At 34.0% G+C, this 15,397-nt stretch overlaps 1 protein-coding gene across 5 annotated transcripts in view; it reads right to left on the bottom strand.

Moving 5' to 3' along the window:
• Nucleotides 1–252: 252 nt before the first annotated feature.
• The window catches only part of POLK (DNA polymerase kappa), a 73,206-nt gene continuing 58,061 nt past the window's right edge, over nucleotides 253–15,397 (bottom strand). For 4 of the 5 annotated variants that reach the window (XM_047088046.1, XM_047088037.1, XM_047088064.1 and 1 more), the window contains 6 exons: nucleotides 14,813–14,845; nucleotides 7,937–8,033; nucleotides 5,942–6,113; nucleotides 3,148–4,092; nucleotides 2,029–2,071; nucleotides 253–1,849 (listed from right to left, as the gene is read on the bottom strand). In XM_047088046.1, coding sequence (XP_046944002.1) covers nucleotides 1,774–1,849; nucleotides 2,029–2,071; nucleotides 3,148–4,092; nucleotides 5,942–6,113; nucleotides 7,937–8,033; nucleotides 14,813–14,845 — 1,366 coding nt within the window. In that variant the 3' untranslated portion in view covers nucleotides 253–1,773. The remainder of the gene's footprint in view (nucleotides 1,850–2,028; nucleotides 2,072–3,147; nucleotides 4,093–5,941; nucleotides 6,114–7,936; nucleotides 8,034–14,812; nucleotides 14,846–15,397) is intronic. The other variant, XM_047088055.1, reaches the window with a different exon arrangement.

Here is a 15,397-nt window from a genome sequence, read left to right as displayed (position 1 = left end):
AATATGTTCTCTCAGGTGGTTCCCTATGTTCTGACCCTCTAAGTAGATAAGATCATAGGTGGTTATTCTTTGTAGTTTTGCTGTATTTCCTAAAAATACCCCAAAGCAAAATCATAATGAAAAGTAAATAAGTTGGATACATTAAATAGAAGAAAATGTGGAGAGAATTCAGGGCAAAGAGAATCAAAGACAAAGAATCAGAGGTGGGAAAAGAGTAGAAAAGTAAGAAAACCATTTTTATTGGCTAAAAGATCAATGAAACACTTCCAATTTTATTTTAAATTATTATTAAATATTACTAAATGATAACATTCAATTACATGAATCACGTAGCTGAAAATAATTTCCTATTTAAAGTTGAAAATACAGTAAAAATAAATCTGAGGCAAGATGGAAAAAACAAAATATGATACTATTAACTTTTCAAGACATTAAATCAGTGCTTTACTAAACTTAATTTTGTACAGAACTGAGATATATAAATCACATAAGAACTCTGAACTTGCCATAGTATATGATAATAATTAGGCCTGAGACTGGCATAATAAATATAATAATACAATAATTTAAAGTCAGTTACCACTTTGGCCAAAAGCTGTATGAGATTCTAATTTAACCTATTCCTAAAATATTATTTCTTTATAAATTCAGATAATGAGCTATAACATATGAAAAGTAGGAAAAGAGACAACAAAAATATAAGAGGCAAAAGATTCAGTTCTTTAAAGGAGTAACAGAAAATGGCTTCCATTTCATGTTTAAATTAATTGTTTTTTGAAAAAAATTCTATTAATAGCACAAAAGTATTTGCATTAACTACAATGATCACTATTAAGCTATCTTCTTTCATTAATATTAACAAAAATGTGATAGAAATATAACTAAGATGAATGAGATGCTTTAATACACATTAATCTTTTGAATTACTTCTTTCTAAAGGGTTACAATAAAAATAAAGTGAGCATACAATTTATCCTTTTTTATAGATCTGTCTAAAGTATAAACATAACTGTCAAGAAATGAAATACCACCACTTAAAAGTCCTATACAGAAACTAACACCTTGAATCTTACACTAAATATGGTTAAAGTGAGCCACATGCTTATTCATAAAGGAATTCTAAATAAAAAAATAAAAGGGATAATCAAATTTTAAAGAATTCTTTTAACACAGAAGATAATACTGTGATATCATTTTCCTGAAGATAATGAAACCTTCAGGCTTGTTCTGCCCAGCTAATATTCTTCATAGAACTTAGAATAAATTTTAATTACGAAGGCTCACAAGGTATTTGAATATCCCAGGAGGTAAACTACGAATATATGAAGTTGTAGAAGTTACCAAAATCAAATATAGCAGTCCAATGCCAACAAAGTGGTTAAGTGCTGAAATATTATTATGCTAACATAGGTTTGTGAGAACCTCTGAGAGCCCTTATAAATATGTTTTTATATTTATTATAAAATGTAATTATGAAAAAAATCACTTTCTGATTTCATTCCTAATTTCTCATTTTAAAATGATCTGTAACAGGACTGATTTCTGATTGATGTATAATAGAAGTGAAATTCTCTTGGTTATCCAAAATGTGTAAAGAAGTAAACTAGTCTATATTCCAAATTCATATGAAGGAAATGTCATTTGGGAAGGAATTATTGCACTTGTCTTTCACTAAATGAATTTGTAAACTTAATGAAGAACTAGAGATTTGTTGACTATAAAGTAACAAGTTTCAAGTAAGAATAAAATGTTCAATGGTAAAATGTTCAATATTCATTTAAAAAATATATCAAGAGTGTGTCTGGGACTGTTTGGTTTTACTTTCTTTGACGATGAGTACATTCCTGGCCTGGAATGAAAAAGAACATGCAATTAAAATGCAAGAAGATATTTTTTACTGTTTTGCAAATCACTGATTTTTAAAATTGTAGTTGATTTATAAGAGCAGATTTTAACATTCCCTAAAAATTAGACCTCAAAATATAACAATTTTATAGCCAGCTTTGTTAAAACTCAAATTAGCCATACCTTTTTGTTTTTGTTGCAGTCTTTTGTACTTGGCCTGAGGTATCTTTAGAGGAAAGAAAAGTCAAGAAATTCCATAATGAACAACATGAAATAATTATAAAGCTGTATAAAAATCTAAAGAGGTAAAGCTGACTGATTAAAGATAATAAAAACTTCCTTAGTACTACATAATTTATATGTAGACATACCAGAAACTAACTTTATAGCATTATTTCTTTGTAATTTACTTATTTTATTAGTATACACTTAATTTTATTTTTGAAGTTGAGTTAGACTCAGACTACCAAAAAACAACTTAAAGAGGCTTTCTGGTTGTGTGATTATAGTTAATTTACCACTGTGCCTTGGCAAAAGTTTTCTTAATGAATTTTTCTTTCTTTTTAAATTGAAGTATAACTGACACACAGTGTTCTATTAGTTTCAGGTATACAACATAGTGATTCAACAAATGATATGCTGTGCTCACCACAAATGGAGCTATCATCTGTCACCATACAGTACTATTATAGTCCCATTGACTATATTCTCTATGCTGTACCTTTTATCCTTGTGACTTATTCCTTCCACAGGAATCTCATTTTTTATGAGATCACTTAGCTCCCTGAATTTATGAGTTCGTTCTGTGCTAAATCAAGCCCCAAATGGAGTTTTCCCAAAATGTAAAATCTAATGGCTTCAGTTAATTCTAACCTATGCTAATAAGGTAATAACATTTTCCTAAATGGCAGCATACACAAACTATCCCTTTAATTGTATATGCTTCATATTTAACAACAATCTCAATTTTAATAAAACATTCCTATATAATCAAGTTCTTTAAAATGACTACAGGGGGTGCCTGGGTGGCTCAGTCGGTTGAGCGTCCGACTTCAGCTCAGGTCATGATCTCACGGTCCGTGAGTTCGAGCCCCGCATGGGGCTCTGGGCTGATGGCTCAGAGCCTGGAGCCTGCTTCCGATTCTGTGTCTCCCTCTCTCTCTGCCCCTCCCCCGTTCATGCTCTGTCTCTCTCTGTCTCAAAAATAAATAAATGTTAAAAAATAAAAATAAAAAATAAAATAAAATAAAATAAAATAAAATAAAATAAAATAAAATAAAATAAAAATGACTACAAACTCACCAGTACTTTTGGTGCTTTTTGTGCGTTGATTAGCTAGACTATCCTTTCTCAGTTCCTGGATCATGCCTTTATTTAAGCATATATCCACATGCATATTGAACAGGGTAAGATCTGAAGTCTTTTGTTCCAGGTTACAAATAGGACAAACTAGAGCGTGGGTTATTATCACTTCAGGTAAATAAGGCTGGGAGGATTCTTGCTGACTTGACCCCATATCTTCCAGTGAAACAGTAGAGAAAGAATTCTGATAATGTTGCTCAGTATTAAACGATTCTCTTGGAAAAACAGCACATTCCTCTTTGCTGTGCTTATCACTTAAAGCACCTACACTTTCTGCTTTAGGTGGGTTACCTTTAGTCTCTACTAGCTCTGCACAATCTACTGAATTGATTCCTGAATGCTTCTGATGGGTTTCATAATCCTGCTTCTCAAGGAGTGAAAAAGAATGATGTACATTTTCTTTCCTGTTAACTTCTGTAGAGGAAGCATGTGAGCATGAGAACATTTTACGGTCTTCATTAATTGAAGGCCCATCAAGACAGGCATCTACATGTTTATTAAAGGCTTCCAGACTGATGCTTCCTTGCTCCCTAAAGCAAATGGGACAGGTAAATATCTGAGACTTATTTGAATTCTCTGATGTTTCTAAATTCTCGTTCATCTTCTTTAAAACTTGGAATGAATCTGATGTCTGTAAACTTTGTGTATCCACAGCTTCACACTTAAATGTGTCTTGTTGGCTCCATTTCCTTTCTGATCGCTTTTTATCAAAGAAGCTCTTCTTTTGAGACATTTCTAGAGGTTTTAGAAACTGATCTTTGTCAGTTTTCTCTAGCATATGCCCAGTAGCTGACAGAGCTTGGTTTCCAGCCTGTAAAAAGCCAATAATGCTCCTTTGTTGCTGTTTCTTGTCTTCTTCATTGGAAAAACTAGATAACCGTACACCTAAATTAAACCAACGACAATTAATTGCTTAACAAAGCCAATTCACTCATAATGCATAAAAATATTTTGCATAATATTGTTGTGACATATATACAAAAGGCTGTTTAGAGAAAAATAATAAGCAATACTGCATATTTTCTGAATTAAAGGATGAGTTTTCAAAACAGGTACTTTGCATGAAATTTACGTTCCTTTATAAAACTGGGTGTCACTAAATAGTATCTGTTGGGAGTTTGCATGATTATATAAGTCTTCCAATTAACATCTGACATAGTTACCATTAAAGATCAACTAACTGAGGCACGTGGGTGGCTAGTTGGTTAAACATCTGACTTCTGCTCAGGTCATGATCTCACAGTGTGGGTTCAAGCCCTGCATCAGGCTCTGTGCTGACAGCTTAGAGCCTGGAGCCTGCTTCAGATTCTGTGTCTTCCTCTCTCTGCCGCTCCCCCACTTGCACTCTGTCTCTCAAAAAATGAATAAACATTAAAAAATTAAAAAAAAAACCCAACTATTGGAGTCAATTTCAAAAACTCTTTAGCTCTTTTTTAGGTTCACAGCAATAGTGAGCAGAAAGTGCAGTTCCTACATATCCTCTGCCCACACCATGCACAGCCTCCTCCAACTGACATATTGCACCAGAGTGGTACATTTGTTACAAATGATGAACGTATAGTGACACAACATTAACACTCAAAGCTCATAGTTTACATTAGGTTCACTCCTGGTGTTGTACATCCTATGGATTTTGACAAGTGTTTAATGATTTGTATCCACCATTATATAATCATACACAATAGTTTCACTGCCCTGAAAGTCCTCTGTGCTAAGTCTATTCATCCCTTCCTCACCCCTAACCCTTGACATACACTGATCTTTTCACTGTGTCCACAGTTTTGTCTCTTCCAGATTTCATAAGTTTGAATCAGACAGTATTTAACCTTTCAAACTGGCTTCTTTCATTTACTAATAATAAATGTAATATAATAATATAATTTACATTTAAGGTGCCTCCATGTCTTTTTATGTGCATTTTTGTTTCCAATTTTGGCAATTATGAATGATGCTGTCATTAACATCTGCTCTTTAGATTTGGGGTTTTGTTTTTAGTTTATTTATTTATTTTGAGAGAGAGAGCAAGAGAGAGAGACAGCACAGAAGGGGCAGAGGGAGGGAAAGAGAGAATCCCAAGCCGGTTCTGCACTGTCAGCGTGGAAGCCCAGGCAGGGGCTCGAATTTCCGAACCATGAGATCGTGACCTGAGCCAAAGTTGGAAGCTTAACTGACTGAGCCACCCAGGTGCCCCGGCTCTTTAGCTCTTTTATTTAACGAACTTTATTCAATCAATTTCAAGTGTGTGCTGTCTTTCATACATGAAAGCATGGCTAATGATCCACTCTTAGCAGTAAAGTTGGCATTTGGAGTGCTTGTCCATATACATCCTCTCACCCAATTCTCTTTAACCTAGTGTGATATTTTCTTGTTTGCTACAAAAATATTAATGTGTTTATCATAAGGTGGTGCCTCAGATACCAAATCAGTATTACAAAACATATGGAGTATATGCACTAAATTCACTTTCATAAAATCTGAAAAGTTTAAAATTCTGAAACATACCTAGCCCGAAGGATTTCACTAAGTAGTAAGGAAAAGAACAACTTTATCTGGTTCTTATGGGGATTAAATTAATGAGCATTGTTTCACCTACATCAGCTTCTAAGAATTAAGAAAAATGGCAGCATAGGTACAAACTCCTCAACAGGTTTAAGAGATAAAACGAAAGAGAGACTATTTCCCAAGTTAATTTATTTGGGAAGGTCTAGCAGATTTAAGGAAAAACAAGTCATACCCATAAGTCTTAATCTCAAGGGATGTGGAAAATCAGCATCAATTTCTGTTCTTAGCAAGTCTTTAGCAATAGCAAATATTTCTTCTGCAGTAGAAACAACAGATGAAACTGTAGATGCACGAGTTTTTACTTCAAAATTTACATTCTTCAGTTTAATGGTAACAGTTCTACCCTGCAACAAACAGAACATTGTTACATATGGCTTTCTAACTTCTAGAAAAAAGTTAATTTGTAGGTTACAAAAATTTAGAAAGATCTCTTAAATACACATAATATAGAAGTATAATCAATTATTTATAAAACATGGTAATGGAATCTGCTAAAAAGAATAACTGAAATATCTAAAAATCCCATTTTAGCCAATAATTATTACTCCCCTCACACTTACTGTGTGTCTACTGTATGCTAGATATTATGCTAAACCATTTGCACATAAGAACTCCCTTTACAGTTACTGTTTAATGGGTACAGGGTTTCAGTGTGGGATAATGAAAAAACTCTGGAGATTAATAGTGGTGATGGTTGCACAATATGAATGAACTTAATATGACAGAAATGTAACTTAAAAATGGTTAAAATGATAAATTCTATGTTATGTGTATTTTATTACCCCCTGGAGGTTCTGAGTGTGGGTTGACTTATTAACTCACTTCCAAAGAATAGAGTATGAAAGGGAAAAATAGTAACTTCACAGTGGAGAAGCCTAGCAAACACTAACTTAACCAGGTGACAACAGTTAGTATCATTTATGATACCTTGTAGTTATCATATACCTTGATAGGATGTAATGAGGACAGTTCACTTCTGGTATTCTTTCTAAAAATTCATAACCTGGTCTAATCATTAGAAAAACATCACCCAAACCTGGATGGAAAGACATCTTGCAGGATACCTGGCCAATACTCCTTAAGACTGTTAAGGTCATGAAAAACAAGGAAATACTGATAAACTTTCACAGATTAGAGGAGATTGGGAGACAGGACAACTAAACACAGTGTGGTTCCCTGGACTGAATCCTGGAACAGAAAGAGGACTTTAATGGAAAAACAGTAAAATCCAAATAATGTCTGGGGGCTAGCCAATAGAAATGTGCTAATGTCAGTTTCTTAGCTTCAACAAATGTACTGTAATAATATAGCTATGATAATACAGGGTATATCAGAACTCTCTATATTTGCTACTTTTCTTATAAATCTGAGATGATTCCCAAATTACAGGTTTATTAAAACAATTTTTTTTTAAAAATCTTCACACTCAGGTATGATAGAAAAGGATTATAAGATATATAATGTACTTATATAGATATCCCATTCTTTGTAATAACCTTTGTTGTTTTGGGGGTTTTTTGGTAATAACTTTTGAATACCTTTGTGCTACACTTTGTAAAAACGCCACCTCTGGTTTGAGAGTTTGGAAAAATACTACATATAGATTGTTGTGAGTGAAGGTTATAAAATAGAAATTCAGGGTCTTCAAGGTTTTGTTCTCAGTATGTTAAACAATCTGGAATTCGAGAATTGAAACAAAATGCCTATTTTAGAAAATCGTTGTCTACCTGAGGAAAACATTAAAAGATGGTTGGAAAGACATTTGTAATAAGTAAATACAGTTCTAGGGAAATCATTACCTTTGCTTTATTCTCTAATGCCATTATAAGTCTGATTCTGAACGTATTCAAATGTACTCCTCAAGTAGTATAAACTCTGGAATTATACTGGAGCCAGCCCACCCTCCTAAGTTGTTTCTTCATCGACTGATCTCAGTATAAGCCTCAATTATGGGTCAGAATTGAATTTGTCTCTATTGGGGATACTCTATATTTCTCAATTTATTGAGAAACTGAATTTATCTCTATTGGGGATTGCTCTTTATTTATTGGGGATACTCAATATTTCTCAATTTGTACTCAGATGCAAAATCTAACTCTTCCTTTAAGGTAGTATTTTATTATTAAAAAAATGTTAAATCTAAGAACACTACATCTAAATAAAGTACCTTTAATCCTTCTTTCTGCAGATCTTGAGCAAGTTCACTGCAAAGTTCCTGGCACAAGCTATATTGTTCTTCTGCTTTACTCATCTCACTGAATGTCCTAAAAAGACAAGAATGATTTTGGTGCACAGAGTAAACTATAATTCAGGATAATTTAGGAATGAGATAGTATGTTTTAATGGCCTGGCATTAAGTTATATTTTTCTGCAGTACAAAACAAAATTTTCAGATGAACTAAGATATAATTAAGAAGAAACATCTAAGATCTACATGAATAATGGGAGATCATTTATAGTTAAACTGATTTCACCTACAGTAGTTTTTTGAAAAGGAGGTTAAAGTCTGATATATTGCAACAATAAGAGAAGGGATAAAAACTATATGATCATTTCAGTATCTGCAGAAAAAGCATTTGACAAAGTATGACATCTACTCATGATTAAAAAAAAAAAACTCAACAAAGTAGGTTTTAGAGGGGTGCCTGGGTGTCTCAGTCAGTTTAGTGACCAACTTTGGCTCAGGTCATGATCTCACAGTTCGTGGGATCAAGCCCTGCGTTGGGCTCTGTGCTGACAGCTCAGAGCCTGGAGCCTGCTTCGGATTCTGTGTGTGTGTGTGTGTGTGTGTGTGTGTGTCTGCCTGCCCCTCCCCCATTTGCTCTCTGTCTCTTTCCCTCTCAAAAATAAATAAAACATTAAAAAAATGTTAAGTAGGTTTAGAGGAAACATATCTCAATATAAAAATGCCTTATATGAAAAACCCATAGCTAACATCATACTCAAAGGGGAAGAACTGAGAGCCTTTCCTCTGAGGTCAGGTACAATACAAGGATGTCCACTTTTACCACTTTTATTCAACAAAATACTAGAAGTCCTAGCCACAGCTATCAGACAACAAAAAGAAATAAAAGACATCCAAATTGGTAAGAAGTAAATCTTTTCACTATTTGCAGAAGACATGATACTATATATAAAAACCTTGAAAGATTCCACTAAAGAGCTACTAGAACTAATAATGAATTCAGTAAGGTTGCAGGATACAAAATCAATGTACATAAATCCACTGCATTTCTATACACTAATTATGAAGCCATGGAAAAAGGAATTAAGAAAACAATCCCATTTACAATGTACTGAAAATAATAAATACCTAAGAATAAACTAAATCAAAGAGGTGAAAGACCTGTACTCTGAAAACTATAAAACACTGGTAAAAGAAATTGAAGACAACACAAAGAAATGGAAAGACATTCCATGTGCATGGATGGGAAGAACAAATATTGTTAAAATGTCTATACTACCCAAAGCAATCATAAATTAAATGTGATCTCTGTCAAAATACCAACAGCATTTTTCACAGAACTAGAACTAACAATCCTAAAATTTGTTTGGAGCCCCAAAAGACCCTGAACAGCCACAGCAATCTTCAAAAAGCAAAGCAAAGCTGGAGATAACACAATTCCAGATTTCAAGTTATACTACAAAGCTATAGTAATCAAAACAGTATGGTACTGGAACAAAAACAGACACATAGATCAATGGAACAAAATAGAAATCCCAGAAATAAACTCGACAAAGGAGGCAAGACTATGCAATGGGAAAAAGACAGTCTCTTTAAGAAATTATGTTGAGAAAACTGGACAGCTACATGCAAAAGAATGAAACTGGACCACTTTGTTACAGCATACACAAAAATAAACTCAAAATGGATTAAGGACCTAAATGTGAGACCTGAAACCATAAAAATCCTAGAATAGAGAACAAGCAGTAATTTCTCTGACATTGGCCATAACAATATCTTTCTAGATACGTCTCCTGAGACAAGGGAAACAAAAGCAAAAATAAACTATTGGGACAAGATCAAAATAAAAAGCCTATGCACAGCAAAGGAAACAACCAACAAAAACAAAAGACAACCTACTGAATAGGAGAAGATATTTGCAAAATGACATATCTGATAAAGGGTTAGTACCCAAAACATATCAAGAACTGATACAACTAAATACCACCCCCCCCAATAATACAATTAAAAAATGGGCAGAAACCACATTTCTCCAAAGAAGGCATCCAGATGGCCAACAGAGACACATGAAAAGATGCTCAACATCATTCATCATCAGGGAAATACAAATCAAAACTAAATGAGATATAACTTAGGGGCGCCTGGGTGGCTCATTCGGTTGGGCATCCACTTCGACTCAGGTCATGATCTCACAGTCCATGAGTATGAGCCCCGCATCGGGCTCTATGCTGACAATTCAGAGCCCTGGAGCCTGCTTCGGATTCTGTGTCTCCCTCTCTCTCTGCCCCTTCCCTGTTAACGCTCTCTCTGTCTCAAAAATAAATAAAACATTAAAAATAAATAAATAAATAAATAAATAAATAAATAAATAAATGAGATATAACCTCATACCTGTCAGAATGGCTAAAATAAAAAACTCAAGAAACAACAAATGTTGGCAAGGGTGTGGAAAAAGGGGAACCCTCTTGCACTGTTGGTGGGAATGTAAACTGGTACAGCCACTGTGGAAACAGTATGGAGGTTCCTCAAAAATTTTAAAATAGAACTACCTATAATCTAGTAATCACACTACTGGGTATTTACCCAAAGAATTTGAAAACACTAATTTGAAGGGACATATGCACCCTTACGTTTACTGCAGCATTATTTATAATAGCCAAATTATGGGAGCAACCCAACTGTCCATTGATAGATGAATGGATAAAGAAGATGTGGTATATATGTATGCATGTGTACACATATATATATGTGCACACACACACACACACACACACACACACACACCAATGGAACATTACTGAGCCTTAAAAAAGAATGACATCTTGCCATTTGCAATGATGCAAATGGATCTAGAGCATATAATGCTAAGCAAATAAGCCAGGCAGAGAAAGACAAATACCATATGATTTCACTCATATATGGAATTCAAGAAGCAAAACAAACAAAGGAGAAAAAAAGAGACAAACAAACAAAGAGACTTGTAACTCTAGAGAACAAACAGATGGTTACCAGAGGGGAGGTGGTTAGGGGGATGGATGAAATAGGTGAACGGGATTAAGAGTACTTATCTTGATGAGCACTGAACAATATATGGAACTGTTGAATTACTACATTGTACACCTGAAGCTAATATAACATATTAACTACATATACTGGGATTTTTAAAAAGTTGATTACAGTCACTAACAGATTATGATAATGCCCTCAGAACTTATAACACATTATTATATACGTGTACATAGACTGCTACAGAGGGTTATCTTAACAAAGTATATATGAGAACATTATTCCAATTACTGTTCATCTACTTTTTGGAATAGAAGTATTTTCAAGTAGACTTAAGGGGGTTGTTCCTGGCACCTAGGTAGAGTTAGTCTAAAGGTAATGATTTCCCTAGAGTTAGTTCTAGACAACTGGAAATGGAGGGCTGGTGATATTAAATGTAGAAATTTGAATTCATCTGCACCTGAGTATTGAAAGTAGGCAAGGGATCATATTAACATAAAAGAGGAAGATGCTAAAAAGAGACCAGGGTAATAAGTTAAAAATCCTGAGCAGAGGACTATTCAGTGAAGAATACCCAGTTCTCCTCCAACCAATGTTTCCAGCTTCCCAATCATTTAAATTTCTCCAGAATATTTTATGTATAAGCAAACAAGTACACATTTTCTCTTAATTTTTTATATAAACAGTAGAATATTAGACACACTGTTTAGCATCTTTTCAATTCATCCTGGTGAGATTTCCTTATGAATAAATAATTCCCTCATTTTTACATGGCAGCCTAATATTTTAATTTAAAGATGTAAGATCATTGAACCAATTCTCTAGATATTTAAGTTACTTTCTTTTACTATCACAAAAAAACATAATGAATAATCTTGTATACATGTAAAATGACATGTGATTACATATGTAAAATGAATTCCTAGAAAAAGAACTATGGGATCAAAGTACAAGTGTATCTGTGATTTTAACAGCCATTGCCAAAATGCTTCACCCCTGGGGTAGGCAAAATAATAGTCCCCAAAGATGTCCAAATCCTAATCTCTTGGAACCCAGTACATTACATGATAAAGGGTACGTTGCAGATATGATTAAGTTAATATAGGGAGAGTATCCTAAATGGTCCAGGTGGGTCCAATGTAATCCCAAGGATTCCCTTAAGAAGAAAGCAGGAGGGTGAGTCGGATAAAGATGAGATGCTAGGTCTGAAGATGATGAGTCAAAGAATACAAGCCGCCTTTAGAAGCTTTTGGCAAGGAAATGGATCCTCCCCTGGATCTTTAGAAAGCATGCAACCCTGCTAATACCTTAATTTTAGGACTCCTGACCTTCAGAACTGTAAGAGAATAAATTTGTGTTCTTTTAAGCCACTAGATCTGTGGTCATTTGTTATAGGACCAGTAAGAAACTAGTACACTCCCTCCAGAGTTTATAGCTATTTTACTCCCACAGTCTTATCAATAGGGTATCTTTGCCAACCCATTGGTGAAAAGGCTTTCTCAGAGAACCTTCAATCTGTATTTCTTAAACTATAAAGATTGGGAATATTTCCAATGTTTTAAGAGGCATCTGTACTTGCTTCTCTGTTGAGTAACTAGCTCTTTCTTAATTTTTTCCTATTGGCTTGCTGGCCCTTTCTCCCACCTCACCTCCCCCACTGTGTAGTTTCTTTCTTTTTTTTTTTTTAAGTTTTTATTTAAATTCCAGTTAGTTAGGAAACAGTTTAATATTAGTTTCAAGTGTAAAATACAGTGATTCAACACTTCCATACATCTGATGTTCATCACAACATGTGAACTCCTTAATTCCCATCACCTATTTCACCCATATGCACACCCACCTCCCTTCTGGTAACTTCAGTTTGTTCTCTATAGTTAAGAGTATTCAGGGGCACCTGGGTGGCTCAGTCAGTTAAGCGATCTACTTGGGTTCAGGTCATGATCTCATCGTTTGTGTGTTTGAGCCCCGCATCAGGCTCTGTGCTGACAGCCTAGAGCCTGCTTCTGATTCTGTGTCTCCCTCTCTCTCCACCCCTCCACTGCTCATGCTCTGTGTCTCAAAACTGAATAAAAATTTTTTAAAAAAATTTAAAGTGTTTCTTGGTTGCCCCTTTTCCCCCTATGCTTGTTTTTGTTTCTTAAATTCCACATATGAGTGAAATCATATGGTATTTGTCTTTCTTTCTCTGACTGGCTTAATTTTGCTTAGGATTATACTCTCTAGCTCCATCCATGTTGTTGCAAATAGCAAGATTTCATTCTTTTTTGTGGCTGAATAATATTCCATTGTGTATATATACCACATCTTCTTTATACATTCATCTGTTGATGGATCTTTCCATAAATTGTCTACTATAGATAATACTACTATGAACATCAGGGTGCATGTATCCCTCTGAATTAGTATTTTTGTATTCTTTGGTTAAATACCCAGTAGTGCAATTGCTGGATTGCTTCCAACAGTATGAGGAACTTCCATACTGTTTCCACTTCCAAACTGCATCAGTTTGCACTCCTACCAACAGTATAAGAAAGTTCCCCTTTCTCCAAATCCTTGCCAACATGTGTTGTTTCTTGTGTTGCTGATTTTAGCCATTCTGACAGAGGTAGTGTGAGGTAATATCTCATTGTAATTTTGATTTGTATTTCCCTGATGATGAGTGATGTTGAGCATCTTTTCATGTGTCTGTTGGCCATCTGGATTTCCTCTTTGGAAAAATGTCTGTCCATGTGTTCTTTCCATTTTTAACAGGATTATTAATTTTTTGGGTGTTGAATTTTGTAAGTTCTTTATATATTTTGTATACTAACCCTTTATTGGATATGTCATTTGCAAATATTCTTTCCCATTCTGCTGGCCCTTTCCTAACAAATGTTAATATTAGCTAATATTAATATTCTTGGGTAGTAAGTAATATTCTCAATAACAAAAGAGAAAATAGAAGAAAAAATTCATTAAATAGGACAGTACTATCTCAATTTTGGATGCGCCCCCCCCACCACTTCTTTTCCTTTGATTGCTTTTATGTAAATCACAGCCTAAAACAGAAATTTTTATCAAACTCATTTATTGAATATATTGTCTTGTAAAAGTCATTCAGCTTTTCTGATCAAAAATAGTGTATGTGAGGGGTGCCCAGCTGGCTCAGTTGGAAGAGTGTGGGACTCTTGATGTTGGGATCATGAATTTGAGCTCCACATTGGGTACAGAGATTACTAAAAATAAGTAAGTAAACTTAAATATAATATATGTGAAAAATGAACACAACCTTGTACTAGACCAGTGGTTCTTAAACATTTCAGTGGAACTCTGGTGTTTGGAGGAGAGATAATTGAGGGACTTTTCAATGACATATTTCCCAAAACAATAAACTCCCCTCAGGATTTCATTTGACTGCCAGACAAGATTACAAACCACTTGAACTAGGTCCCCTCTAAGCTCTCTTTCATCAAGCTTACTATTTGATGCTTATGTACATTCACCAATATTTGGAAAGTTTCAGGAGTAATTTCCATGGTGCCTTCTTAAATCTCCCAAATAACTACCCAGTATAATTTTTCTTATCAACAAGGCTAAAAATTAAGATTTAGAATCCTAAAATGCTTGGTTTTCACTGAAGAGAAGCAAAACTAACACTAAAAAAATTAACTGCAGTTAAATTTTTTCCCACTGAGAGAATGGCAAGCAAAGGTAATAAAGCACTGTACTGGGATATTTACTTTAGTAGTGTCAATTACTGAAAAATGTCATTTGGTTTGCAAACAGATTTTTCTGTTTCAGTGATATTTTACTAAAAACTAAAAATCAGTTAAAAAGAACATGAATTATGAACAATTAATAACAAAACATTACCTCTCAACGCTCATGCTTTTCCTATCTCCATCCCTTGAAATGAAAAAAAAGAAAAAAAGTTTTCTTTGCATTCTCAAAGAAGGCTCAGCTCCATTTAGTCAACTAAGAGGATTTAATACATCAATTACCATTTAAAAATCTCAGTAATGTTTTTTGTTAAAATTTATACACCGTGAGAAACTGAGTTTTTTAAATCTCAAAATAAAACTATCAACAAAGAATACAGATAAGATGCTAATATGATTATGTGTGTAAAGGATCCAGTCTATCTCTATCAAAGAGAATAAATATGCAAATAGGTTGATATTATAAATTGCTTCTGTTAAAAGCCTGAATATCAAAACCATGACTTACAGAAACCAATAGGAGTAAGAAGCATAATCATTTGCAGTTATACAATATATGTAATTAAATATCAATTACTTAGTTTTTGGCCATGTATATTAACTTCACTCTCTTATAGTTACTTATTACTCATTTTTACTACTCTATATAAACTTCAGTTAGAATTTGGACACAGTAGTAGGATGATTGGGAATCTAATCCATCTAGTTTGGTTGGATTCTAGCTGTCCTGATAGGAGTA

The sequence above is a fragment of the Lynx rufus genome, unplaced genomic scaffold, assembly GCF_022079265.1.
Source record: "Lynx rufus isolate CCGP_SWC_20201006 ecotype Redwood Valley unplaced genomic scaffold, mLynRuf1.p SCAF_1, whole genome shotgun sequence".
NCBI classification, from domain to species: domain Eukaryota; kingdom Metazoa; phylum Chordata; class Mammalia; order Carnivora; family Felidae; genus Lynx; species Lynx rufus.
This window is presented reverse-complemented; position numbering and strand designations above follow the sequence as displayed.